Raw genomic sequence first — 25319 nt, 5'->3', positions numbered from 1 at the left:
ACCTTCATGATTGTTAAGAACATTAGGAAGTACCTTCTTAACTACTTCATCCACACACCAGGTTCCAACAACAAGGAGCTCATGTAGAGAGGCAATGGGGTGAGGGGATAATCAGGACCACATGTGCCCACAGCAATGGAAAATTAATGGGTGTACAGGAAACCCACTGTCCACCCTAAACAGTAGGGATGATCCCTCAGTTTCTTAAGCTAATAGAGTCACAGACCAGGTAGGATCCAGACGTATCACTGCCTAAAGCAAAGGACAAGATTGTACCACCACCCCACTCTAGAAACAGAAATTGGCAAGAGCTTTATTTCAACACTTGGAGATGGGGCAGCATCCTCCCGGGGCAGCAAACTGCTTTAGAGGACACAGGACAGGCTTCCAGACCTACACTGCTCCAACATCTTGCCACTGCTCCCCACTGCCTGACATTACTGCCTGACGCAGCCACCTTGCTTTGCCTAATGGCAGGGCCAGCTCTGGTGGGATGAGAAAAGTGCTCGTGTTTTTCCTGACAGTTGACTATAGTTCCTTCTAGGGGGTCAAGGGCTTGTTTTGCTGACATTGCAGACTGTTGCACTATGCCAGGGATGGCCAGCTTCTCTATTCTCAAGGCTTCTCTATTCTCAAGGGCCATGCTACACTCCAGACAGTGTTCTGGAGGCCAGAAGTATATTTTGACTCACATAGCCTGACCCCTTTCTGGGTGGTACGCCGGGCTTTACAATTGACTCAGCACACCTAGCAATAAGGGCCTCACAGCTATGGAGCATGCACACACATCCAGGCACGGCTGAGGCATTGCATATGAAGCCCTCAAAGAGGTGTAACATTAAAACGCAGCTTCAAATAGCTGTCTCACACACAAAAATTGAACACAATTTTCTTTTCTTTCCGTGGAAACAGTGGGCAAAATGTGTGCCATGCCTTTATCTGCCACAGACCAGATAAATTTGCTTCTTGTGTTGCATCTGCCCATGAGTCAGAAATTGGCTAAATAAACCAATAAACTCATGTCATCCAGATTACAAAATGTCAGAAGCACAGACCAAGAGGGGCCTGTAAGAGAAGGAATATATTTGTTAAACCAAAATCTATGTGGCTCAAACAATTTGACATGATTCTACCGGGGGGGGGTGACTGTTGGGAGGATTCAGATTGGAGGGTGTTCAGGATCAATTGGCAAGGGAGAAGAGGAAAGTGAGGATTTGTCTAGACTGAAAAATTCTATGCTTTTAAAATACTTGTTTCACTAGATCAGAGATCTGGTGTAGTGCAGTGGCTATGACAATGTGTTGTGAATCCCTGGTTTGAAATTTGCCTTTCCTGTGTCTTCCCTTGACAGCCTTAGGTAGATCTCTCTCTCTCTCAATCTACCCATCTACAACCTGGAGATAATAATACTGACTGTTATATTGATGTAGTAAGGATACATTACCACCAAAATCCATAGAGCAAGGCTGTGCAAGCTGTGGCCCTCCAGGTGGTTGGACTGCAACTCCCATCAGCCCCAGCCAGCATGGCCAATAGTCAGGGATGATGGAAGTTGTAGTTCAGCAACATCTGGAGGGCCGCAGGTTTCCTCGCCCCTACCACTGAACATTATAATATAGATGCGTTCTCAGCATACGCATCAGTGAGTATAATACTTCCCATATGTGGTAGGGGGGTTAAATTATGGGAATCACCCCTGCCAGACACAGTGATGGCTACTGACTGGGATGGCTAAAAGATAGACAAGGCTATAACTAGCTGCTAGCCACAATGACCCTGCTCTGTCTTCACAGTCGGAGGCAGTGATGCTTCTGAATGCCGGTTGCTGGGAATCACAGGTGGGCAGAGTGCAGCTGTATTCATGTCCAGCTTGCAGACTTCTTACAGGCATCTGGCTGGCCACTATGAGAGCAGGACACTGGACTTCAGGGGCCATTGGCCTGATCTAACAGGCGCAAAGGGGTGAGCTCCCGCTATCCCAGCTTCTGCCAACCTAGCAGTTCGAAAGCACACCAGTGCAAGTAGATAAGTATGTACCGCTGCAGCAGGAAGGTAAAAGGCATTTCCATGTGCTCTGGCTTCCAGCAGGGTGTTCCGTTGCACCAGAAACGGTTTAGTCATGCTGGCCACAGGACCTGGAAAGCTGTCTGTGGACAAACGCTGGATCCCTTGGCCTGAAGCGAAATGAGTGTCACAGCCTATAGGTGCCTTTGACAGGACAACCATCCAGGGGTCCTTTATGTTTACCTTTTTTATTGGGGGGGGAGCAGTTCTGAACTGGTTTTTAAAAAAGATGTTACATTAAGTGGCAGTTTGGGGACAAGCAAGAATGCCTAAAATGAGAATCTCCATCAGTGGCTGTTTACAAGGGTACTCTCTCCAATTCCAGTCATTGGGGAACAAGAATAGGAGGTTATGGCCCTCATGTCTGCTGGAGTAGACAGGCCTTTCATTTGATCCAACAGGGTTGTTCTTAATGGTGATTGAGCAGCCTAGATCATCCTCAGCCAGCAATTGTGAATTTCCTGACACTTCCCTTCCTTCTGCCTTGCATTTTGTGGGTGTAGGTGGTGTGAGAGAGACAATTCTCTCTCCCAAGATGGCTGTCCCAAGATAGCTTTTCAAGTTGGTTGTGCTACAGACTCAGTACTCTGCTACAGAATCAATGGCTGACTTGAACAAGTCATCTCTGTGTCAGTATTCTCAACTGTAAAATGGGTTGCTGCTGTCTAAAGGGTCTCTGAAATGCTTAACCTTTTGCTGGATATAAACATTATATATGGGACTTAATTGTAATTGCAATCAGTGGCTGTGTTTACTTGCAAGGAGAACAGGTTCTGGAGTTTACCTACTTAGGATTGGGGAGGACCATGCCTTAGTGGTAGAGCACATGTTTTGCATGTAGACTATCCTGGGTTCAATTCTAAGCACCTCCAGTTTGTAGGAGCTACCACCTTTACCGCAGGTAGGCAATACTAGGCCTTGTATAAGGAAGCTTCCACTGCTCTTACTCCTACAGTTAGACTAAATCCATCTCCCCTCCTGCAGCATAAACCTATTGCTCATTGCTACGAACTTGAAACTACCGTTTTTAAGATAGGGAGGTAATAATATTCTCCTCAGTAAAAAAAATCCCTTTAGACAAGCAGTTAAGTGAGAGTCCTTCTGTTCCCAAAGAGGACCCAGCATTGTCCAATGAGGCTTCAAGGGGAGGGACATAACAGAAGAAGGCGTGGCTTAACAAATCCTACACAGCTGGCCTGCTTCAGAACCTGGAATGATACTCTTTGCCACCCATTGCCTCTTTTGCTGCCCCCTGCTGGCTACTGATAAATTCTGTACAGATGCTTCCTTTCTCTATTCAAATCATGTCCCTGTAAAGAAGAAGGACTTCAGAGACTGTGGGCCCCTTTCGGGATCCAGAGCACAGCCTCCTGGGACAATCCTGCGGCTATTAAATCTCAGTCTGCATTCCCACAAGCCCCAGTGCTGACTGTCCAAGGCGTTAATCTCTGCAGCTATACGATCCATTATTACTCAGATCAAGGGGTCGGTTTCCTTTGCCAAGTTGTCTGTGGTGGGAATAAGTACATCTTGTCAGATCTGAGATGACGCAATTAGGGTTTTCTTGTCCCCCAAGGAGCATGATAATGTCAAAACCACTGGATGAGATCAATCATATATTGTGCCCAGAGTCCACAGTAACCGTGGCCAAGCTTTTTACGAGTGATTAGATTACTCCAGGAAAAGCCAGATCCTGAGGAACTGAGCACCTTTCCATTTCTTTACACCAGCAGAGATTCTGGCGGAGAGTGTGAAGGTTCATACACTTTTCTCCACTAGAATCTGATAGAGCTAAATTAAATATATCCCTAATACATTTGTTTTGTGTTTCACACCCCACAACCCAAAGGACAGCACACCAGAGAGCCAGCTGAACTAGATGGACTAATGGTCTAGTTCAGTATGTTAATAATCCAGAGTCTTCTGGATCAGACCAATGGCTCATCTCACAGTGGCCAACCAGATGGAGGTGGGGAGCCCACAAGGAAGCCCTGAGCACATCAACACTCTCCCTTCTTGCAGTTTCCAGCAACTGGTATTCGGAAGTGTTGCTGCCTCTGACAGTGGAGTGTTCAGCTTAGTGTATTAAGGTTATCAGGTAAGATTCTGATTTGAATGCTAGGACTGTTCAAAGTTAGGTTGCCTGGCACAAGATGCAGTCCATCTTGACACTTGCACAACTACTGTGGAAGTCCCTTTTTGGAGAAGCTTAGCAGAGCCGCTCACCTGTGATCTTCAGGAAACAAGTGAAGACCATTTTATTTCAGTGAGCATATTTTAATTTTTAAAATGTATCCAGATCTCTTACTGTTTCTTTTTGTTGAGAGATGTTATGGCTGCTTTGACTTCATAGTATGATAACAGCTACTGCCAGTTTGGCTTGTTTTTTTGAAGGTGTACAACTATTATTATTATTATTATTATTATTATTATTATTATTATTATTATTATATTGCTGTATATTTCCCTCATTTCATCATTAGCTCCCCCCAAGTGCTTTTTCATGTCAAACTGGTGGGATGCAAATTTAATCTATAAACAAACAGCATTATTTTACATGATTACATACCCCACAGGGCCACTTTTACCAGAAGCTACATTGACAGGCCCAGCCCTATGGGGGAAGTAGTCATATCCACATTAGGAGGGTTTACAGACAAAAAATGGTGGGTGTCAGTGCAAAGCCCAAAATGGCTACCACTGAATTAATTTTTTGGGATTTTTTTTTTAATTAGGAGAGAGTTTGTTATTTGGATTTTCTGCTGCAGATACAGAAACGTATTGGGTTATTTCTGACTAAGTGCCTATGGTCTTGCCAGGGACTGCAGTTTTTGTTTTACGCAGTTCTGGATCTGAGTCACCTCTGGAAAACGGAAATAAATCAGAGGCAGAAACAATCTCAGGGGTTGTGGTCCCAGGAGTACCTTACAGTGTGAACTAGGGATAGGATATCTGTGTCCCCGCCAGATGTTGCTGAACCACAACTCCCATCATCCCTGACTATTGGCCATGCTACCTGCAGCTGATGGGAGCTGGAGTTCCAAGAACATTTGGAGGGCCACAGCTTCTCCATCCCTTGTTTAAACAGTTCCTCAAGAGGGCAAGTTTCCATAGGTCCCAGTGAGTGACTGCTGCCCACACATACTTCTCATTAAGCGTGGGGACCCACTCTACAGCTCACCTGCTCTCTGCTACACAGCCACGGATGCTCTATCTGTTGCAGGCATCACAGTATGCTTTACTTCACCAAAATAGGCTGTTAATAATAATAATTAGGGCTTTTTGCCATTCTAAGAGAACAATGGAGGTGTTCATGGTGAGTTTCAGCACCTATTTTTCTAGAAAAATAGCACTAATAATAATAATAATAATGATAATAATAATAATAAACCTGTGTTGCAATGTAACTTTAATTATTCACTAAGAAAAGCTCAGTTCTGAGGACTGGATAAAATATGCAAATTAAACAACATAGGAAGCTGCCTTATACTGAGTTAGTCAACAGGTCTGTCTAACTCAGTATTGTCTATGCTCACTGGCAGCAGGGTTTCAGACAGGGATCTCTTCCAGTCCTGCTTGGAGATGCCACTTACTGAACCTGCAACACTCTGCAAGCAAAGCAGATGCTCTGCCACTGAGCTATGGCCTGTCCCCTACTTAGGCATTTGGTTCTTTAGAGCAATTTCTTCCACTAATCATAGCAAGGGCAAATATTTAGTAAGAGTGTAAGGGACATTCAGCCCTTCAGATGTTGCTGAACTACAACTCCCATCAGCCCTAACAATCACTGCCAACAGCCAGGGATGATGGGAATGGTTGTTTAGCAACATCTAACTGACCAAAGGTTCAACACACCTGTTCTAGATGGGCGAACACTGGACCTCATCTCTGGACCAATTCTTTTGAGCGTTCACCCCATGTTACCTACACGTTACCCATGTTAAAAACCTTTCATCACATTCTTCGAAACTAGAAAGCTGGTGTTTCTTTCACACATCTTGGGGGGTCTTGGGGTGCTGAGCTGAATTCAGCATGCAGCTGCCTTTGTTTGCATTGTGCAGCAGCAGAACACATACAGACACAGCGCTGTCAGTACACTCCCAGCACTAACTGCTGCTCACCTCTTCCTTGCAACAGGAGCACACCAACACACATAAGCCAAAGCTAAAGTGCTAAGACCAATCCGTTCTCTTGGATTGATTTAGCCTTCCTGATCAAGAACTGAAGTCGACAAGCATAGCCTGGACAGACTCTTTGTGCAATGTGTTTTTGTATCCAGGCTTGTTTTCTTCACTGTTTTGCAGCTGGGTTATTTTTTAAAATTAATTTTAAACAAAAGCCAAGAAGAAGCCAACCCATGCTGAACCTCTGCCCTCCTCTGCATTATCCCCTTAAGCTTCCAGCTCAATCTCTGCCAATACACACAAGACGGTCACAGTTTCTCCTTCCAGATGAGTCTCCAGCTCTCTTTTGCCATCCAAGATCCCAACTGCTTTAATCCTGAGCATCCTGGTCAAGTTCCAGCTCTGGGTCTTTTGCATCCTTGCTTGTAGCTGTCCATTCCACTCTCCCCTGTCCTCAGCTGCCAAAATGTTCCTGCAACCAACAACAACAACTACAACCCCAGGCCTAGCTCCATCACTGTCAGAGTTCTGGGGGGAAATGAGCAAAAGAAAGCACTTAGGAGTGTAAATGTATGTGTTAAAATAGCAAACATTTTGGTATGAGAGGGGAAAGGGGGGGACATGGCAAGGATGGAACAAAAATGTCTAGAAATGGTCTGCAGCAGAACGCCATGCTTGTCACTCAGTGGGAGAAAGAGTAGCTCCAGGGAGTTAGCAATTGTGCCTAGTTTTGACATGCATTGAGTATTCATGCAATACTCCCAGCTCCTTCCCTGCTGCAACTCCTCCTGATGCTACTGGTGCCAAAAGAGAATTCCCAGTGTGATCCTCCTGGTGTGTATTAAATTTAATATCAATTCACAAATCTCCACAGCAGGGGTTCTCAAACCTTTGGTGTTGTGATCCTGCCTAAGTCAAGAAAACAATGGTCCAGGCCTCCCCCAAGTGCAACAAAGGCCTTCTCACGAGATGGCCACTGTGCAGAGACAGCTCAAAGAGGCAGGGCAAGCTCTTTGGTGTGTACTAGCAGCAGGCACACGGCAACAAGACTGGGCCCTCTACCATGTTGCTTGCTTGTTTCCCGTGCTGTCCTAGGATGCTGCTGGGGGTGTCTGGTGGCATGTCTTGGGAATTGCCTGAGCTATGATGCAAAGCAGTAGTAGCAGCTCCAGTTGTTGTTATTTTAGAGGGTCTTGGCAAGAGGCCCTTTGTGCCCATCCCTCAGTACAAAAGTCCCTTGCTCCCTTCCCACTCTTGTCCTCCCTCAGGGCTCCTTCTGGAGAGCACCTGTCCTAATGCTGCCTTGACATGACAGTGGCAAGCACTCTTCAAGTGGCTTTAAATGATACTTGCTACTGTCACAGCAGTGTGGCAGCGATGCCTTCACTATCTGGGGCAAGCTCTCCCACGATGCCTCACTCTGAAGAAAGGCCCATTCCTTGGAAAGCAGCACTGAGCTTGCCAGGGTTGCTGCTGGAGGAGGAGGAGGTGATGGAAGGAGATGGCAGCATGGTCTGTCCACCCATCTCAGGCAGTATAATGTATTGTACCAGTCCTGTGAAAGTCAGTCCTTTCTTAGTGTATTGGCTCAGTAGGTGTCCAACAATGCCAGCTCCTGACACTAGCCTTGATAAGGAGGCACTATCCACTAGGACTCCTGTGTAGGCCCGACTGAAATGACTAAGAGCTGCACAAGATGCACTCTGGTGCAGCTCCTATTCATTTCAATGGGCTTGAACAGGATAAGGTCTCCTGTGGATTGTTCCCCATGTCATTTAAAGGGGAAGGATGGTGCCATTTGTCTTTTCTAATGCAGGTGCCAAAACATATTGAGCCAGCCCTAGGAGGTGTTGAGTGGGCACACTGTCTGGAGCAACTACTGTGTGGATGTGAATGGCTTCCTTGCAAGATCAACATTGTAGGAAGAAGCAGCCCTTAGACGCTAGAACAATAGTCTTCCACATTTGGTCTCTAGGAGTTGTTGGACTAAAAAACCCATCATCCCCAACAACCATAGCTAATGGTCAGTGGTGACTGGAGTTGTGGGGCTCCACTGCCTCAGCGCCTAGGACTTGCCGATCGAAAGGTCGGTGGTTCGAATCCCCGCGGCGGGGTGCGCTCCCGTTGCTCGGTCCCAGCGCCTGTCAACCTAGCAGTTCGAAAGCACTCCCGGGTGCAAGTAGATAAATAGGGACCGCTTACTAGTGGGAAGGTAAATGGCGTTTCCGTGTGCAGCTCTGGCTCGCCAGAGCAGCGATGTCACGCTGGCCACGTGACCCGGAAGTGTCTGCGGACAGCGCTGGCTCCCGGCCTATAGAGTGAGATGAGCGCACAACCCTAGAGTCTGTCAAGACTGGCCCGTACGGGCAGGGGTACCTTTACCTTTACCTTTACTGCTCTAAAGGATAATCTTTAATCTTTTCAGACCTAGGACCCACCCTTAACTCAAACTTGCATTTAGGGACTCATTTACTTATTTTTTTTTGTAGAACTGTGGCTGTTGTGACCCACCTTAGATCAGGCCATGATCTGATTTTGGGTTCCGACCCACCAGTTGAAGACCAGGAGAGAATGCAAAGGCAAGCACCCCAAATAAAGGAGTTTGCTCCTAAACTTAGCCTGGGATCAAGAAAGGCAGAAGCAAACAGAAGCACCCACTATGGGGGAACAAGGGATTCAAAGGGCAAGCAAATAAACCCTACCCTTGCTCAGTAGCCCCAGTGCTAAGGGAAAGGTGCATCTCCCACCTAAAGGAGACACCAAACTGTTGATTCTCTATGCAGAAAAGCCATCTATTGCTGTAATTTTAAAACCAAGCTCTTTTCTCTTGCTGCAGCAAACTCAAGCAAGGTGCACCTCTGGAAGAGAAAAACTGGGGCATGAACTGGCAGAACTGGGGATCAAATCAGTGAATGAGGACTTCGGCCCTAGGTCCTATGGGTGAAGGATCACTTGGTATTTCTGCTTTCATGCTGGCTGCCAAGGTCTGAAGACCAGGAACAATTCTCTGATTGAGAGGGTTAGGTTGTCCCTCTGCTTTGACTTCTCTTTGACTATGACTGCACAAAAGTCTGATTTTATGTATATGAACGTACGTGCAAGGACCTTTTTGATCATTTTAGGTTCACCATACTTGCCTAGATATTTTTCAGTAGAATGCAATTAGTATTAGTCTGTGCACAGCTGCTGAAGCTCCTGTTTATTTGGTGAGAACTCACACACACACATAGCAAAAAAGGTGCCACCATTGGTCATCTGTCGATGGCTGCAACATCAAGTAATTTGCGCATGTGAATAGGTCGTCCAAAATTAACTGCTGATGAGCAGAACTTTCATATGGCTTGGCATCACCTCAAACCCAGTGCTTTTCAATGAAGTCATTTCACATTTTCAGTGACCAGCCTCTAAGTTTTGGATACATGCATACATTAACAGGAACATAGGATGCTACCTTATACCAAATCATACTGTTGGTCCGTTTAGCTCAGTGTTGTCTACATGGACTGACAGTAGCTCTCAAGATTTCAGATGGGAGATGCCCTCCCCTACTTGGAGATGTTTGAGATTGAACCTGGGGCAGTCTACAGGCAAAGCAGAAGCTCCAGCACAGAGCTACCACCCTTACCCCATATAGGAGAACCAACCCTATGTGTGGCAAGCACACCTGCAAGTCAAGTCTATTTCTTCAGGACCAGCAAAGACACATGCCTGGAGAGATCAGGAGATGGTAGTTGTAGCCCCTGTACACAAGAAGAGCTATGCTAGATCAGGCCAATGGCATGTCCAGTCCAGCATCCTGGTCTCACAGTGGCCAACCAGATGCCTGTGGAAAACCTGCAAGCAGGACCTGAGTGCAAAAGCACCCTTCCCTCCTGTGATTAAAGAGGCCCAGTTCCCCTATCATTCACACCAGTAAAAGCTCAGTAAAAGGTGACAACTGGCTTGGGCTTTCAGGTAGATAAATGGCCCTGGGTTCCTCTGGAGGAGATGCTTATGATGGAGCAATTGTTGGTTGGTGATGCATGGGACTGAACCTGGGACTTTCTGCATGCCAAGCAGATCCCACCCTTTTTACTCTAAAAGCCTTCAAAACTTGTTAAGGGTCCATATCTCATGGGTCAAACCTCCTCCAACTTCTGAAGGCTCCAGGAAGGAGCTGGCTGAGACAACCAGGCAGTGAAGGAAGGAAACAAGTTCCCTCAGGAAAAGAGGTGTGAGAGGGAGGCAGGGAAAGGGTTATGCTTTCAGGGCTTGATTTTGGAGGTCAGGCAAGTGTGACAACGTCGAGATGAATCACCTTAGCTAATGAATTATGTCCCGGATTGCATGGAAGGAAGCGAGCCTGGAAAGCACTTAAAAAGGGATCAGGACAGGTTGGGTGAAATTCTTAATAGATTTAAATAGGTCATGTTTCGACAGATACCTGGGCTTTTCCGAGGCTGGGTCCCAGCTCCGGGCTCGTTCGTGTAATGAACCCCCCTTCGCCTCCCCCTTCCCTCTGTCTCCCTGGCTTACCTCCCCCGCACACTTTGATGAAGGCCCCACACAACAAGGGGGGCAGAACCGGGGGTGGGCGTTCTCCGAGTCACCTTGCGTTTTCCTTGCTCCCTTTTTAATTAAAGTTGACTTACTGGAGGGGGAGGGCAGGACAAGGTGCCCCCCGCCCGCCTCTCCAGAAGGATCCGGAGGCTTTTCGACAAGGGGTCGGTCTCCTCGCCTTCGACATCCAGCCAGCCACCCACCCCGCCGCGCTCCTTCCCTGCTTGCCTTCTAGAGGAATGTAGCCCGAGGACAACTCAGCGCTCGCCGGGCGTCTGCTGCCCCATCCCAACAGGAGCGACTCGCGTTCACCTGAAGATCCCTGGGGACTTGGACGGGGCGGGGAGAGCAGAGGAGGGTCGGGGTGCAGAAAGAAGGGGCGCCCTCAAGTTGGAGGGCTTTTCGGTGGGACTCGAAGGGAGAGAGATTCGGAAAAGTGAAGAGGTGGGTGGGAGCGAGACAGCTCTGTGGAGATCCGTCAATGTTCTAAGATCTCAAGCTAAGGCAGAGAAATCTTTTGGGAGGGGAGGCGCTCTCTGAGGTTCTATGGGTTCTTTGGGAATACGTGCATATACCGTAATTGCAATTCAGTTGGGTTCTTGAGGGGGTCTCTTTGTCCTCCTCACACTATAAAGTTTCTGAATCCCAGAGTAGTACTGATTCCATGGGACCCTGTGGAACTTGAGGAGTGGTGGTGGATTCTGCTCCTTAAGACCCTGTGCATCTATGGAGCTGGGATAATGCCTGCCCCGTCGCGGATTCTCACATCCAACATGACCTCTCTACAAGCAGCCCAAGTTTGAGCCAGTTCTGGCCAAAGATCGCGTTCCCCACGGGATTCGTAAACACCTCTCCTCTTCGGACATCCCAGCTCCCCAGAACTGCCCCCGCAGCCCTCCGAGCCTCTCCAGTCTAGAAAACGGTTCGTGGGGCTGACTGCTGCCCCGACGGCACTCCTCTGGGGCTCTCTCCCTGCGCCAGTGCAGCGCGCAGAGCAAACAGCCCTCCCTTGGCCCACGTTCCATCTTCTCCTCGTTCTTCTCCTTCCCCTTTGGAGAGCCCCTTCCTTCCCGGGACTCGCCCTCGGGGCGCTGCGGCTCAGCTACTCACCACCACAGCCCGATGATGTTGGCCGGGCAGAGCAGGATGAAGAAAAGCCCCAGCTGGGTCCGGGACGGGGGCAGCATCCTGGGTGGGGGCAGGCAGCAACGCGGAGCTGGAAGGCGGCCGGCAGTTCCAGCGCCGGTCCCTTCTCCAGCGCGGCGCACCGTGCGCCCTCGGAGGCGCAGCGAGACCCGGAGCGAGAGCGCACAGGGCGAGCGGGCTCCGGCGAGCGGCTGCTCCTCAGCCCCGTCCCGGGCGGAGGAGGAGAGCCAGGCTGGGAGGGAGGGACAGACGGACGAGGCTGCTTCCCCCTGACAGGCAAAGCGGAGCGCGGGGAGGGGACGGCGAAAGACAGAGAGAGGGAGAGGGCGGAGGGGGAGGGGGCTGAGTGAGTGCCAAGCGGCGCATTCCGAGCGCACCGATTGCCATCTCCCTCCGGCAGCCCGGACAGAGGGACCGGGCCGGGGAGGCAGGGGGAGGCGGAAGGGAAGCGCTCCAAAGGAGCCGACCCTGAGAAAAGGCAGGGTTCGCTTACCCACCAGTCCTGCTAAGGCCATTTACTTAGCCTGGCACAAACTGCTCGCCGCCGTGCCCTCACCGAGATCCCAGATTCCGGTCAGGGTTTTAAAGCTGCCTCCTGGGGTTCTGCTAGCAAAGCGGCTGATTGTACCCCGTCGGGGCTCCTTCTGGGGTTGCTTTCGTCTGAATGCTAAAAATAAAACCCTAGGCCATTGTAGTGCCCGTGGCGGGGGGGGGGGAGCAAGCGCCCAGCTGCTCTCTCTAGTTAGGCCCCCAAAGGCTTCCTTTCCTCTCATTTTGGAAGCAAGGGCTCGGTTTCTATTCTTCTTTGTCATATGCATTCTATAAACAACAACAACAACAACACTGTTTTACTTTATATTCCACTCATTCAGCTTAAGCTCTGGATTCAACCCAGGCATTTCACTCAAGTACTAGCATTAGCCTCTGAGCATGTGCAGAATGCCCATCACATAACCATCAACACACCCACCCACCCTTTAATAAATACATACACATGAGAGAGACAAAGAACTGTTCAGGGGCTAAAACGAGCTTTGGAGATAGTCTTGACATCTCCACCCGTGAAAGCAGTATTTTCTTCTATGTAATATCAGGATTGTTTAACAACAGAGTTTGCTCCGCACAGAACCTAAAAGAAGTGGCACAATCCCTACTGACAGGTTTTGCAACCCACAAAAGCCTGCAATCAGTTTGACATATTCAGCATACTGGGATCCAGGTTTGACACAACCTTGCCCTGTCAGGCCTATTCTATCTTCCTTCCCCAGGCTGCCAAAGCTGCACTTCACCATCTCTGTATAGTATCTGTCATGGTCAGCCAGGCTGGCCTCTGTATCTTTAAACGCATGGAGATGTTGCTCTCAGCCTGGCAGTCTAACATTTCTAACAGGCTAGACCATATCTAGGCCTGATACCAGAAAGAAATGCCCAGACTGTACAGGTGTCACAGAGCGAATTGGCAGTAAATCACACCATTCAAAGTTGGAGTTAACTCTTTATTAGCAAAAACACGATCTTCACAGACTTGGCTGAGTGTCAGGCCTAATGAGCACAGCAGCTCATACCCGGTAGGTCTTGCCCCATGAATTAGTTGCTGAGACTGAAAGTCCCCTCCTCTCTAGGGCTTTTCCCAAGCAATTGGAGACTGCACCTGCATGCAGCTGGTCACTGTTCCAACTGTTTCAGCCTTCTTCTGGTTTTGGGAGACGGGGGGTGTGTGTGAGAGAGAGGGGAGTTTGTTGCAGCAGGAGGGAGCAATACCCATGACTCTTCACCAGCCTGACTCATCTCTGCCCCTTGGTCTCCCTCCTCCCACTTCAGCTTCTGCTTCTGATTCTGGACTTCCCTCTGCCACAGGCTCTCCCAGTTCACTAAGCCCTGTTACCCCTTCAGCTGCCGACACCTCTTCTTCCCAGTCTTCTCACTCTAACCACTCATTGTCATGCAACCACCAATCCCCAGGCTCTTAGCCTTTTCTCTTAGGTGGTTCCCCAGCTGGTTCCTTCCACCATTCCTCTACATCCACCCAGTCCATGACCACAGGTGTGCATGGACATCAGAAGTTGCCCACGTGCGTCAATGTGCCTGTCATGGCCTCTTATTGCACCTGTGAAAGGTCTCAGTAAATATCCATGCATGAGAGACTTTTGCTCTCTCTGCTCAGTCCCTGTTTAAACTGGCTTGGCCTCTGCTACAAACACCACATGGCAGCCAATTTGTGTTATGCCACAACCTCGAGGAACCATGTTGTGACTGGCCCCCATGACACTTTTTCAAAATTCCAGATGTATCCATTAGCCCAAAAAGCTTGGTGCCCCTGCTGCAGATCGTCCCAGAATCTCTTATGCTTTGTGTTATAAGGAAGTGCAGGTGCGCTAGTGTACCACAGCAGTCAAGGGCACCAGCTATGAGCCAAATTACCTCCCGCCCCCATAGCTCTTCTAGGCCTCTTGCTCACTTGGTAGGCATGGGCCAGCTTTATCCTTTGATCTGTACTATGTGGGTGATAATACCTGCCCAGCCTGTCCACTGCTCTAAAGATTGTTGAACTGTGTTGCATGAAGTGTTTTATTTATTCCTGTTGTTAAAAAACTTAATTTTCAAAAGAAACTCAAGACAGCTAGCAAAACCAACATCACAATCATGTTAAAATAGCTAACAATCCCCATGCCAACCCCAATCGTAAGATGAAAATATTCACATCAAAAACCAAATCCACAAAAACAAATTCCAGTGTGCTTTGAGCACTTAGAACAATAATAAAAATGCTTTTTCTTTCCCAAGAACAGTGTTAGGATTTGGAGTACTCTGATTCTGAAAGCATTTTTATTATTAAAAACATATCAAAAGACCTTCTGCAGCACACAAGAGTACAGTATCCTGGGGAGGCAGTGCTGCCTACAACATAAGTTCTTTACAAACAAAAAGCATAAAGAGAAGTAGATAAATTCCTGTTGTTGGATGCAAGATACTAAATAGGAAATTTACTCCTGCATGTAACTTCCCCCAAAGAATCATGGGGATTGTATTTTGTACAGTGTGCTGGGAATTGTAGTTCTGTGAGGGGGTAAACTAGAGTTTCCAGGATTCTGTGGGGGAAGTTGTGAGCTTTAAATGTATGCAGCCACACAACTGTGAAGAGTAGACTGAAATCCTCTGCATACTTATCTCAGAGTGTGCACACTGAGGGACTTACTTCTGAGTAAATGCATAGGATTGCATTGTGAGGCTGTAGTCCTATACTCTTACATGTGAACAAATCTCACTGAACAGTGGCACTTACCTCTCTGAGTAAACATGCAGAACTCAGACTGCCGGACTTTGCAGCAAGATCTGAAGATGATTGGAGATCACTGTTCACAAGCACTGCCTGCAACACAGATCATCACTGTGCCCATTTTACAGAGGGGCATAAAGGGAGCCTCCAGACATTCATCTGCCTTGATGGAAGAGCTGGCAAACTGAACTCCTGTCTCCCAGGCTCAAGCCCCAGTTTGCAATGTACCGGTATTTGTCAATCAACTCATCTACATTTGTCTCCTTTGAAGTTTTCCCGCCTTGGCATAAAAAGCAAGGGAGAGGGAAACTATGCATGAGTCATATGAAATGAAACCCTTCTTGGTGACAAAATTTTATGATTGAAGGATGATTGCTTTGCTTTTGTTTTCCCTTTTCTTTTTAAAGAGCTCCAGCTCTTTCTATAAATAAACACTTTCAGAATTTCTTCCTCGCTGGATATTATTTCCTCAGCAGCATTCCTCCTCCAGGTCCCCAAACCTGGCTTCATTAAAACAAAAACCAGATCAAATTGGGAGGCGGCAAGAAGACACACTTTGCCTGTCATTCTTTCCCTTCTTCTTTCTTCCCCTTTCCTTTTCGCGCCTTTCTTTAGCCACAGACGCCCTCATGGGCATCGGTGCCCCATTGCTACAAAGGGGGGGGGGGGACGGGGGACCCCTCAAAACGAAACCCCAATGATAAACGATCCTGTGGACAGGGCGGAGCGAGCCTGGACTCCTTGGTGTTAGTACAACGGGGGCGGGAAGGCTGGGGCTGTCCATGAGGGCAGGCCTCAGAAAGGGCGAGGAAGGAGAGCAGGCGCTTCGAGCCGCCTAGGCCCAACCCCGACGAGAACTCTTCCCCGCGCCCTCCTCCCGCGCTGCTGCCTGCGCCACGCCCCCCTCCCGTTTTAGCCAAGGGGCCAGCGGGGCAGGTGAAGCCCCTTTATCTGATTTCCTAACCGCCCAAAAATCCCTTTGATGCCCCTTGTCCCGGGGAGTTCAAAGCGGGAAGAAAGCGAAACTCTGTTTGACGCAGCAGCAGGTGCGTCCGACGGCAAATCTCCATTCATCATCGCGGCTGCGTTGGGGTGGGAGGACCGCGGGGCGGGGGCGAAGGCAGACAGGCCGGCTGGCGGGCCCGTGCAAGAGCCCTTTGCCTTGCAGCCCGGGACACATACACACACGCACACAGTGCGAGAGCGCTACAGACACCCACAGACACCCCCACCCCTCGGTGCGGAGTGTCCGGATCCCACCAGCATCGCCTCGAGAGCCACCACCCGCGGTCAGAAATGCCATCCGTTATCATTGTTTTTATTGTTGGGTTGGAAGGATTCGAGCGCGATTATTGCATGATGATGTGGTCGGAGGCATAGCTGGATAGTTCAATCAGTAGCATAGGAGCCAACTCCTAGGAGTCGAGGAGTCTTCGCCCTCCCCCAATAAAATATTTGAGGGGGCTGCCCCACCACAAGTTGATGGGCCATTAAAATAGTGTGCGTATATGATCCACGGTTCGGGGCGGGGCTTACTTCCCCCCCCCCCACGATGTTTTATTTAAATTGGCAACCCGATCAATCTCTTAATCTCAGGGCCATGGGTTGAGCTCCAAGTTGGGCAAAAGATTCTTGCATTGTAGGGGGTTGGACTAGATGTCCCTTGGGATCCCTTCCATCTCTACAATTCTAGGATTCTCGTCCCCCTCAACCCCCCTCAACACACACGTGTTCAATTTTTTGCACATAAGAGAGAACTCTGAGAGCTGGTGACTTGCCCAAGGCCATCCAAGAAGAGCTGGATGTGAGCCGGGGACTCAACAAGGCTTAGCCCAGGAAAACAAACTCTTTTGGAATACCAGAACTTTCAACTCCAGATCGACTTATCACCTCCCAGGGTGTGGGGCGGGGCTTGTAGGGCGGAAGGCGTGGCCTAGGCGGTGCAGCGCCGCTCAGACATTTTAACAGGCTATGGACCCCGGCCAGATTGGTGTTTTATTGCGAGCGGTACCAATGTGCCATAGTTGGTGGATTTATTCCTGTTCCACGATGCTTCCCCAATGCTGCCTCATTAATGCTGTCTGGAGAAGCTGTGTAGTGCAAGAGAAGCAGAACAATCCCCGACATTTGTGGTATAAAAAGTTGGGAAATTTCAGAAGGTTAGTGGATACACACTGATGCGAAATGGTGGTGTGGCCACTCCAAACCTTTTGAAGGTGCAAATATTATTGAAAGTGGGATCACGTATGACTTTCCTGGTAGCATCATGAGCTCAAATAACCATACATTGCAATGAAAAAGATGGGGGGGGGCTTCTGATTACATTGGGAGGGGGAGCTCCACCATTAGACAAACAGAGGTGGTTGCCTCAGCCCGGCTAGCCAGCTTTTTTTGAGTGTCATGAAAGAACCACGGATTTCTTTGTTGTTTTATGTATTGTCATTACTGAATTTTTAATTCCTCAGAAAAATGCTTCTGGGATTTTCTGACGTACCAAAACAACTTGGCTGACCTGGGGTACTTTATGCACCTTGACATGGACAGGGGTGTTTGCTACAGCACCTGAGGCAGTAAAAGGTCTTGGGTTGCCTCTGTTTCGGACACCAAGTAATAAGACGGACACAAAAGTGCAAAAAGGTAGACTGCCTCCCAAAATACATTTTCTTCTGCATGTGCTAGCATGAGGAACCTGTGATCATCCAGGTATTGCTGGACTTCATTCCCATCATCCCTAACCATTGGCCTGAGGGTGATGGGAGCTGAATCCAAAAACAGTACAAGCCAGACTTACTTTGATACAGAAACCTGGGTTTCTCAACCCGATTGTTTGTAACATAATAAGTCACAATTAATTCATGAGTGTCAACAGAATATCGGCAGAATATCATTCTCTCTACAAAGACACACACTCCTGAGATTAGGAAGCAGGGGTTCCAGGCAGGCTTCAGCACAGCACTTCCTGCTAGAAACAAACCACTGCCCTGCAGGTATTTCAACTCTGCCATCAGAATAAAGTTTTTTTTATTATTATTTCTGAAACAGCCTTGGGGGGAAAATCCTGGCTTACTCAGTGAAGGAAATGGATGACAGCAAAATCCCCTTGATATTGGTGGGAATCAGGAATGGTTGCCTGTAAAGAAGCTATGAATAATCTTTGGTCCTCCTGATTTTATTGACCTGCTACTTCCATCATCTTTGACCACTGGCAATGCTAGCTGGGGCTGATAGGAGATTGAATCCAACATCTGGACTGGAGAGCCACAAGTTCCCCATCTCTGCTTTAAAGGGACAAAAAAAGGAGGCTCAATGCAGCACATTGTGTCCATCAAGTCCAGCATCCTCTTTCCCACAATGGCATTTCAGGGAAGGCAGCACATTCCCCATTGCTTGTTCCTCACAACTGCTATTCAGTGATATACTGTCTCTGAATGTGGAGTTTCTATTAAGTTATCACGAGTAATGGCCACTGATAGAGGGATTCTCCATGGATTTATCTAATCCACTTTTAAAGCTGTGGGTTAAACCACAGAGCCTAGGGCTTGCCGATCAGAAGGTCGGCGGTTTGAATCCCCGGGTGAGCTCCAGTTGCTTGGTCCCTGCTCCTGCCAACCTAGCAGTTCGAAAGCACATCAAAGTGCAAGAAGATAAATAGGTACCGCTCCGGCGGGAAGGTAAACGGCGTTTCCATGCGCTGCTCTGGTTCGCCAGAAGCGGCTTAGTCATGCTGGCCACATGACCTGGAAGCTGTACGCTGAATCCCTCGGCCAATAAAACGAGATGAGCACCGCAACCCCAGAGTCGTCCGTGACTGGACCTAATGGTCAGGGGTCCCTTTACCTTTACCTTTAAGCTCAAAGCCAGCATCTTTTATGGGGGCAAATTCTGTATGGGTTTTTTGGTCTACCATGTGGGTAGGCAACTTAAGACCCGGGGGTTGGATGCGGGCCAATCGCCTTCTAAATCCGGCCCACGGACGGTCCGGGAATCAGCATGTTTTTACATGAGCAGAATGTGTGCTTTTATTTAAAATGCATCTCTGGGTTATTTGTGGGGCATAGGAATTCATTCATTCCCCCCAAAAAAGTATAGTCCAGCTCCCCACAAGATCTGAGGGACAGTGGACTGACCCCCTGCTGAAAATGTTTGCTGACCCCTGGATGAATCTCTGCTGCCAGTCAATTTAATTGCGTAACTGCAAGCTCAAATATGATGAAAGGAAATCTGTTCCAGGGTCTTTGACTCTATTTATTTCTTGAAGTGGGACATAATTTTTCTCCAATACTGTGCCCATCAGAAAAGCAGCTGAGTTATCACTACAATGGCGATCCAGGCATTCATGTGATGGTGTAATTATGGTGATGTACTCCAACTTTAACTCCCCGCCCCAATGCTCTACATCAGATGCCAATCAAACATATCCCTCCCTGCTGCCATAGAACCTTCTGTACCTGTCCACTCTCCCTTCTTTGTGATGGAGATGGCATTACGACATCAGAGACAAATGTTCCAGTATGTGAAGTGTTTTTGGTGCAGGTGCTTGCCTAAGTCACAACATAGGATTAAAGTTGCACTAAAGTTCAATCACCTTTCTTTCTCCTGTCCTTTCTCCCTAAAGTTAGGCAACAAGCATCGTTTTGATTCTACATGATCCCTCACATATGTACATTTACTAAAAGTGTTAAGAGTATCTAAAGAAGAGGCCTTCTAAATCCATCTTTGCTAACAGGTGCTCATAATATGTAGACAATTCCTTTTTGAGAGAAGCGAACTCTCCCTTGTCCTGACCAAAGCAACTTTGAAATATTTACACGTCTCCTCTCTCACACTTTTATGAACTGAGCATATCCACTCCCTCCAGAATAGCTTATTACAATTTTAACCCTTTAGACTGCTCTCCAGTTGCTGTTTCCAGACAACCTTGACCTCTGACAACTTCTTTTAGAAATTAAGCAGGGATGATGAGCAACAACAAGGACTGTACTCTACTCCCATGTTTCACATCCGATTACAACTCCTGATGAGTCATTTGAATCCTGATTGCTTTTCTTTTTATATATATAATTTTTATTAATTTTTTTGTTTTACAATTTAAAGTACTCATTGTTGCAACCTTGAGATAACAATGACTCCCTTCTTCTCTTTCCACGGTTCATTTTGCATATCATAAATCCCTGCATATTTTACAAAAACTATACCATTCAGTAGTCCATTATTACATCCATCAAAACTTAATTTACACTGTTGAATTTATCTTAATGCTGCCAGCGTTTTCAGCTGTACAGTTATTTCCCATATATTCAATAAACGTTTTCCAATCTTCTCTAAATGTATGTTCTCTTATTCTATATGTTAAGTTTGCAAGCTGCGCCTATTCTGTCAATTTGAGCTGCCTAATCCCGGTTGCTTTTCAGTGCAATCCACCGGATCAACGTGGGCAACTTTTTTTAAAAAAGTCGATCCCGTTGTTCCTCATGCCTAGACTGGGGATAACCCCCTCGCCCCAATTTCTTTCTTAAATAATAGACAGCCGAGGAAGGCCTCCCTGCCTGGAACCTTCGCCTGGCTCCGCTTGCTGGAGCACAGCGACCCCTAGCAGCCAGCCTGCCAGCTTGCAAGAGCAGCCTGAGGGGCGGCGGTGGCGGCGTAGTCCGGGGGGCTGTGCCACCTGCCGCCCCTCCGGCGCGCTCCCTCGTTGCAGCGCCGCCTCTCTCCCCGCGAGGCGCCGGTCTTCGCGGCTGCGCCTCGGCCCCCGCCTGGAGGCCGAGAAGCTCTTGGCTTCTTCGCCGAGGCTCCGCTGTTGACAGAGGACCGCCCTCCTCCCCAGCCGCTCCGCCGACCCAGGGAGGGGCGGGAAGGGCCGGCCCCGCTGCGGGGAACGCTCGCCTGTCTCCAAGTCAAACAGCCGCCCGCTCCGCGGCCGCATACTTTCCCATCGCCCAGGCCGGCGCTGATGGAAGGCCGGTGGGCCCGGCGTCCCGCCGTGAGGTCATCGAGGCATGTTTGTGACATCCCCGGCCGTCTCCATAGCAGCACGCTGTGATGTCATCAGCACGGGGTCGCGACCTCGCGGCGGGCGGAGGGGATGATCTGATTGGAATAACAAAAGGCCCGGCAGAGAAGGTGGCGGCGCGGGGAGGAAGCTCCGCGCGGAGGCCGCCGGTGGGCCCGCCGGGGTCGGCGGGGTTTGCCAGGAGTTGCCCACTCCAGCCGCACACGTCCAGCAGGGCGAGGGATTGGCTGGTTCGAGGCCTGGACTCCCATCGCCCTGCCTAACTCCCGAGTTTTTAGGGCATGTGTGTGCAGCGCTGGCTCGCCATTCTGCCTTTTCCCTGCAACCGAATAGCTAGGGATTAATTAAAAGTCAATTGGCAGTAAGAGGCTGTGTTCACACTTCAGCCCAGGTCTCTTTTTTAACTCCATCAATACTAGACTCACCATATTGGCAGAATCGGTGAATCCCTCAAGTGTTGTAATTCCTATTTGCACCCTGTCCACAATGGCCAGCGTTGGCTGAATGTTATTGGATGGGGAAAGGCAGTAAGAAAAACAACGAGGAGTCTGTGGCCCTCCAGATTTTGTAGGACTGCAGCTCCCATCAGTCCCAACCAGCATTTTCAGCGGGCAGGAATGCATGGAGTTCTAGTCCAGCACTATCTGTGAACCCACAGGTTCCTTGTCCCTGCTGTAAGAGAATTTCTTCAGTTTTTCTCTTCCAAGAGGTCTTTTTGACCCTCCAGTTGTTGTTGGATTACAAATCCCATCATACATAAACATTGGTCATGCTAGCTTGAGCTGATGAGAACTGGAGTTCAGGAACATCTACAGAGCCATGGGTTCTCCATTTTTGCTTTTTCTGGGAAAGCAAGGTCGCAAAACAGTAGCACACACATATACCTCCTCCTCCAAAGCCCTTCTGCAGGGTGATGCCAGTAGAGCCCTGGAAGGTTTTCAGGTGAGGCAATTTTTTGCACAGATCCTCTGCTGCTGTGGGCCTATTCTTCCAGATGTTGCTGGGCTCAAAGTTCCATTGGCCCCAGCGAGCAGAGATGATGGGAGCTGTAGCTCAGCACAGATTCCCCATCACCAAATCAGAATACATCAAGAAAGGCAAGGAGCCTTGTATATGTGCTGAGTATGGTCACAACCATAATTCTCTGCCTTGATTTTGAAAGGCACAAGACGACCAACATCTTTGCACTCTGGTTGGAAGATAAGATGGAATGAAGGACAGGGTTATTCAACCTTTGGATCTCCAGATGTTGTTGGACTGCAGCTCCCATCATCCCCAACCAGCTTAGTCGGTGATCAGGGATCTGGAGATGATCAGATGGAGACCCAAGGCTGAAGAAGGCTGGCGTAGGCTATACTGCACTAGATGGGACAATGGTCAGACTTAGTACTGTATAAGGCAGCTTTGTATTTTCCTAACTACAGCATTGAGGTTGAAGGAGCAATTACACTTCCATTCCATACCCAATTGCCACCCACCTTGAGTGACAGGAGCTAGTAAGTCACTGCAAGCTGTCAGTTGATCTCATGAAAGGAGGGCAAAATAACTGCTTCAGATAGCAGAATTTTGCCATCATAAAAGGGCAACAAATAACCAGTTCACTTGTTTTGTGTCTTAATTACAACTGGGAGCACCATTTGGATCCCCCCCCCTTGTGCATCAAAAGATATTGGGTTGGCCCTGATGCTCAGAATAGATTCACGCTCAAGTCTTAGCATGAATGAAAGTGTAGCCTACACAGTGTTATAACTGGCACAAATTCCTCCATTTATCTTTTTCTCCCTAATAATGGACTTGTACTCTCATCGTTACTTAAAGCACCATTCCTGTGGCGAAGGAGCAATTTCTTCTTGCGTCTTTGTGCCCCATGGGACTAAGATCAGAATGAGCCAGCAGGCATTAATAATACCAATAATACTAAGAGTACAGTGCATTTTGGAGTGTTCAAAGCACTCCGCATACATAATCTTATTATAATCCTTAAAGGAAACCTGTAAAATTGGGCAGCATTATTATCCCCATTTTGCAGATTAAGCAAGGCTGAGGCTTAAGAGAGAGCCGTTTGCCTGTGGCTACTAAATGAGTTCCCGGCAGAGACAAGATTTTATTCAAGAGGCCTCCTGATTCATGACTCTTAGCCACTATGATAGTGTCACAGTTTTAGCAGCTGGTAAAAGCTGAATGACACACAGATACTGTGACATGTTGTAAAGGGCTGTCACGTAATATCTAGATGAGTAAAATGGGGCATTTCTGTGATGGTGGAATATTTGCAATGGTGGAATATTTGCACTGCAAGGCAAGATAATACCATATTTTCTCAAAACTAATGTCCACGTTTTTTGGCCAAATTACAAAAATTAAGGTGCACATTAGATTCAATGGCACATTTACATTCGCCAAGAAATACTTTCTTTGGTTTCAAGGTTCTGAAAATGTGAGGTGCGTGTTATGATTTGATGGCGCATTAGACTTGAGTAAATACGGTATATTCTGCTGGATCATCATTCACATTGCCCTGCATAGATCTGTCACTGCTGAGATTCTGGAGTTCAGCATATGTTATTTTCCTATGATTATTGTTATTTTTTTAATTAAAAAATAAAATATTTATATACTGCTATTCATTAAGAACTGTCAAAAACAGTTATCACATGTTACTTGATTACTGCAAGGAAGGGGAATCTTAGTAACAGGGGCCAAATGTGCCTCCCCCAGGCATCCATGTCTGGCCCTTGGAACCCCCCAGGCCACACCCCTTTCTCCAAGCCACACCCATTACCAGCACTGCTTTGCACCCTTCTTGAGTGTTGTTACCTGGCTGGAATGTGGCCTTGAACTCTCATGATGCATCTGGCTTGTCTAGATGGGGGAGAGGGAGGCGGTGTGAGTGTGCATAGAAACTAGTACTCTACTGTGTAAAGGTAACTTTCGTATTTGTTGCTCTGTCCACTAACGTGGCTCCTGGAAGACCACCCAGAAGGGTATGTGGCCCTTGGGCTGAGAGAAGGTCCCTCTTTGCAAGATTACAGAGAAACTAAGTCCAAACTGGCATGGGGGAAGGAGTTGCTCCCCTTGGTCTCAATTCCTAACCTGTTTTAAAGGGCAGGGTCATTGAGCATCGATGGGCCACTCTGAACCTGCTTAAAATAGCCACCTGTCCTGCGGGCCCACAGCATTTCCACACTGGAGGCATCTATTCAAACCAGCTCCCTGCTCTGCTTCAAGGGGCAGTCTGACCCAGACTCAGGTGGAGGCACAGTCCAGGGTGAAATGGCGCAACCTTTCAGGACTGTCAGGCTCCCCACAATCTCCCTTTTCAGTGGTTGCTGGTGTGCTGACTGCAGCGCTGTGGGCTGCGCAGTCTCTGGACGCAGCCACCTCCGGGCCTCTGCAGCTGGGAGCTTATCGAAGCAGGAGGCCCTTTCATGTCCTGCTGGCCCAGACAGGCAGATGAACTGCCAGCAAGGGAGGGGGGCTGGCTGGCTGCTGAGCCAAAGCCTGTCCACAGATGACTGTAGGCTCCTGGCTGTGTGTACTTGAGGGGCTCTTGCATCAGACAAGAGGCCTGTTGCATAGGCTAGGGTTGCCACATTTCAAAAAGGAAAAGCCAAGACATTCCGGAAGTTGTTGAGCTTTTCTTAGAGCTCCTTTTTTACATGATTTTTTGATTGACTTGTCTAAGATCCAGGACAGAGTGCCAGACGTATGGCAACCCTAGCATACACACCTTCCTTACGACAACCGCAGCTCCTCATGCTTGATGGGGGGCTTGTGGGTTAGAGGAATCTCTCAACCAACTGAAAACTTACATGTTTAATCTGGGTTCTAACCAGTTCACTGATAGGATTTAAATTCCTTTACGGATTCCAAAATGGTTACTACCCACTGTTGGAGGCAGTATGCCTCTGAATGCCATTTGCTGGGAACCACAGATGTGCTCAGGGGCTTCATCTGCCCCTCAGCCAGATCTCAAAAGCTGCCTGCATGGATCAAGTCAGACCTGGCAAAAGTGATCTTTTCCTTCTCCAGCAACCCAAATGGTGGGTGGGTGGGGAGAAAAAAGAGGTGCCAAAGTGAAGGAAATAAAGTGGCAGACCGAGAGCGAAGGAGAGGCTGTGTACACACCAGACATTTAAAGCACATGGCCTCCCCCCAA

At 48.3% G+C, this 25319-nt stretch overlaps 1 protein-coding gene across 3 annotated transcripts in view; it reads right to left on the bottom strand.

Moving 5' to 3' along the window:
* Positions 1 to 15557, bottom strand: part of WNT6 (Wnt family member 6) — a 49058-nt gene extending 33501 nt beyond the window's left edge. The window contains exon 1 of one of the 3 annotated variants that reach the window (XM_053401709.1): positions 15157 to 15557. Coding sequence is in view for 1 of the 3 variants with exons in the window: in XM_053401700.1 (XP_053257675.1) it covers positions 11838 to 12388 (551 nt within the window). In the remaining 2 variants the exon portion in view is untranslated. Of the gene's footprint in view, positions 1 to 11837; positions 12404 to 15156 lie in introns of those variants that run through there. The other 2 variants (XM_053401700.1, XM_053401714.1) reach the window with 2 other exon arrangements.
* Between the last annotated feature and the right edge of the window lie 9762 nt (positions 15558 to 25319).

The sequence above is a fragment of the Podarcis raffonei genome, chromosome 1, assembly GCF_027172205.1.
Source record: "Podarcis raffonei isolate rPodRaf1 chromosome 1, rPodRaf1.pri, whole genome shotgun sequence".
Lineage (NCBI taxonomy): Eukaryota > Metazoa > Chordata > Lepidosauria > Squamata > Lacertidae > Podarcis > Podarcis raffonei.
This window is presented reverse-complemented; position numbering and strand designations above follow the sequence as displayed.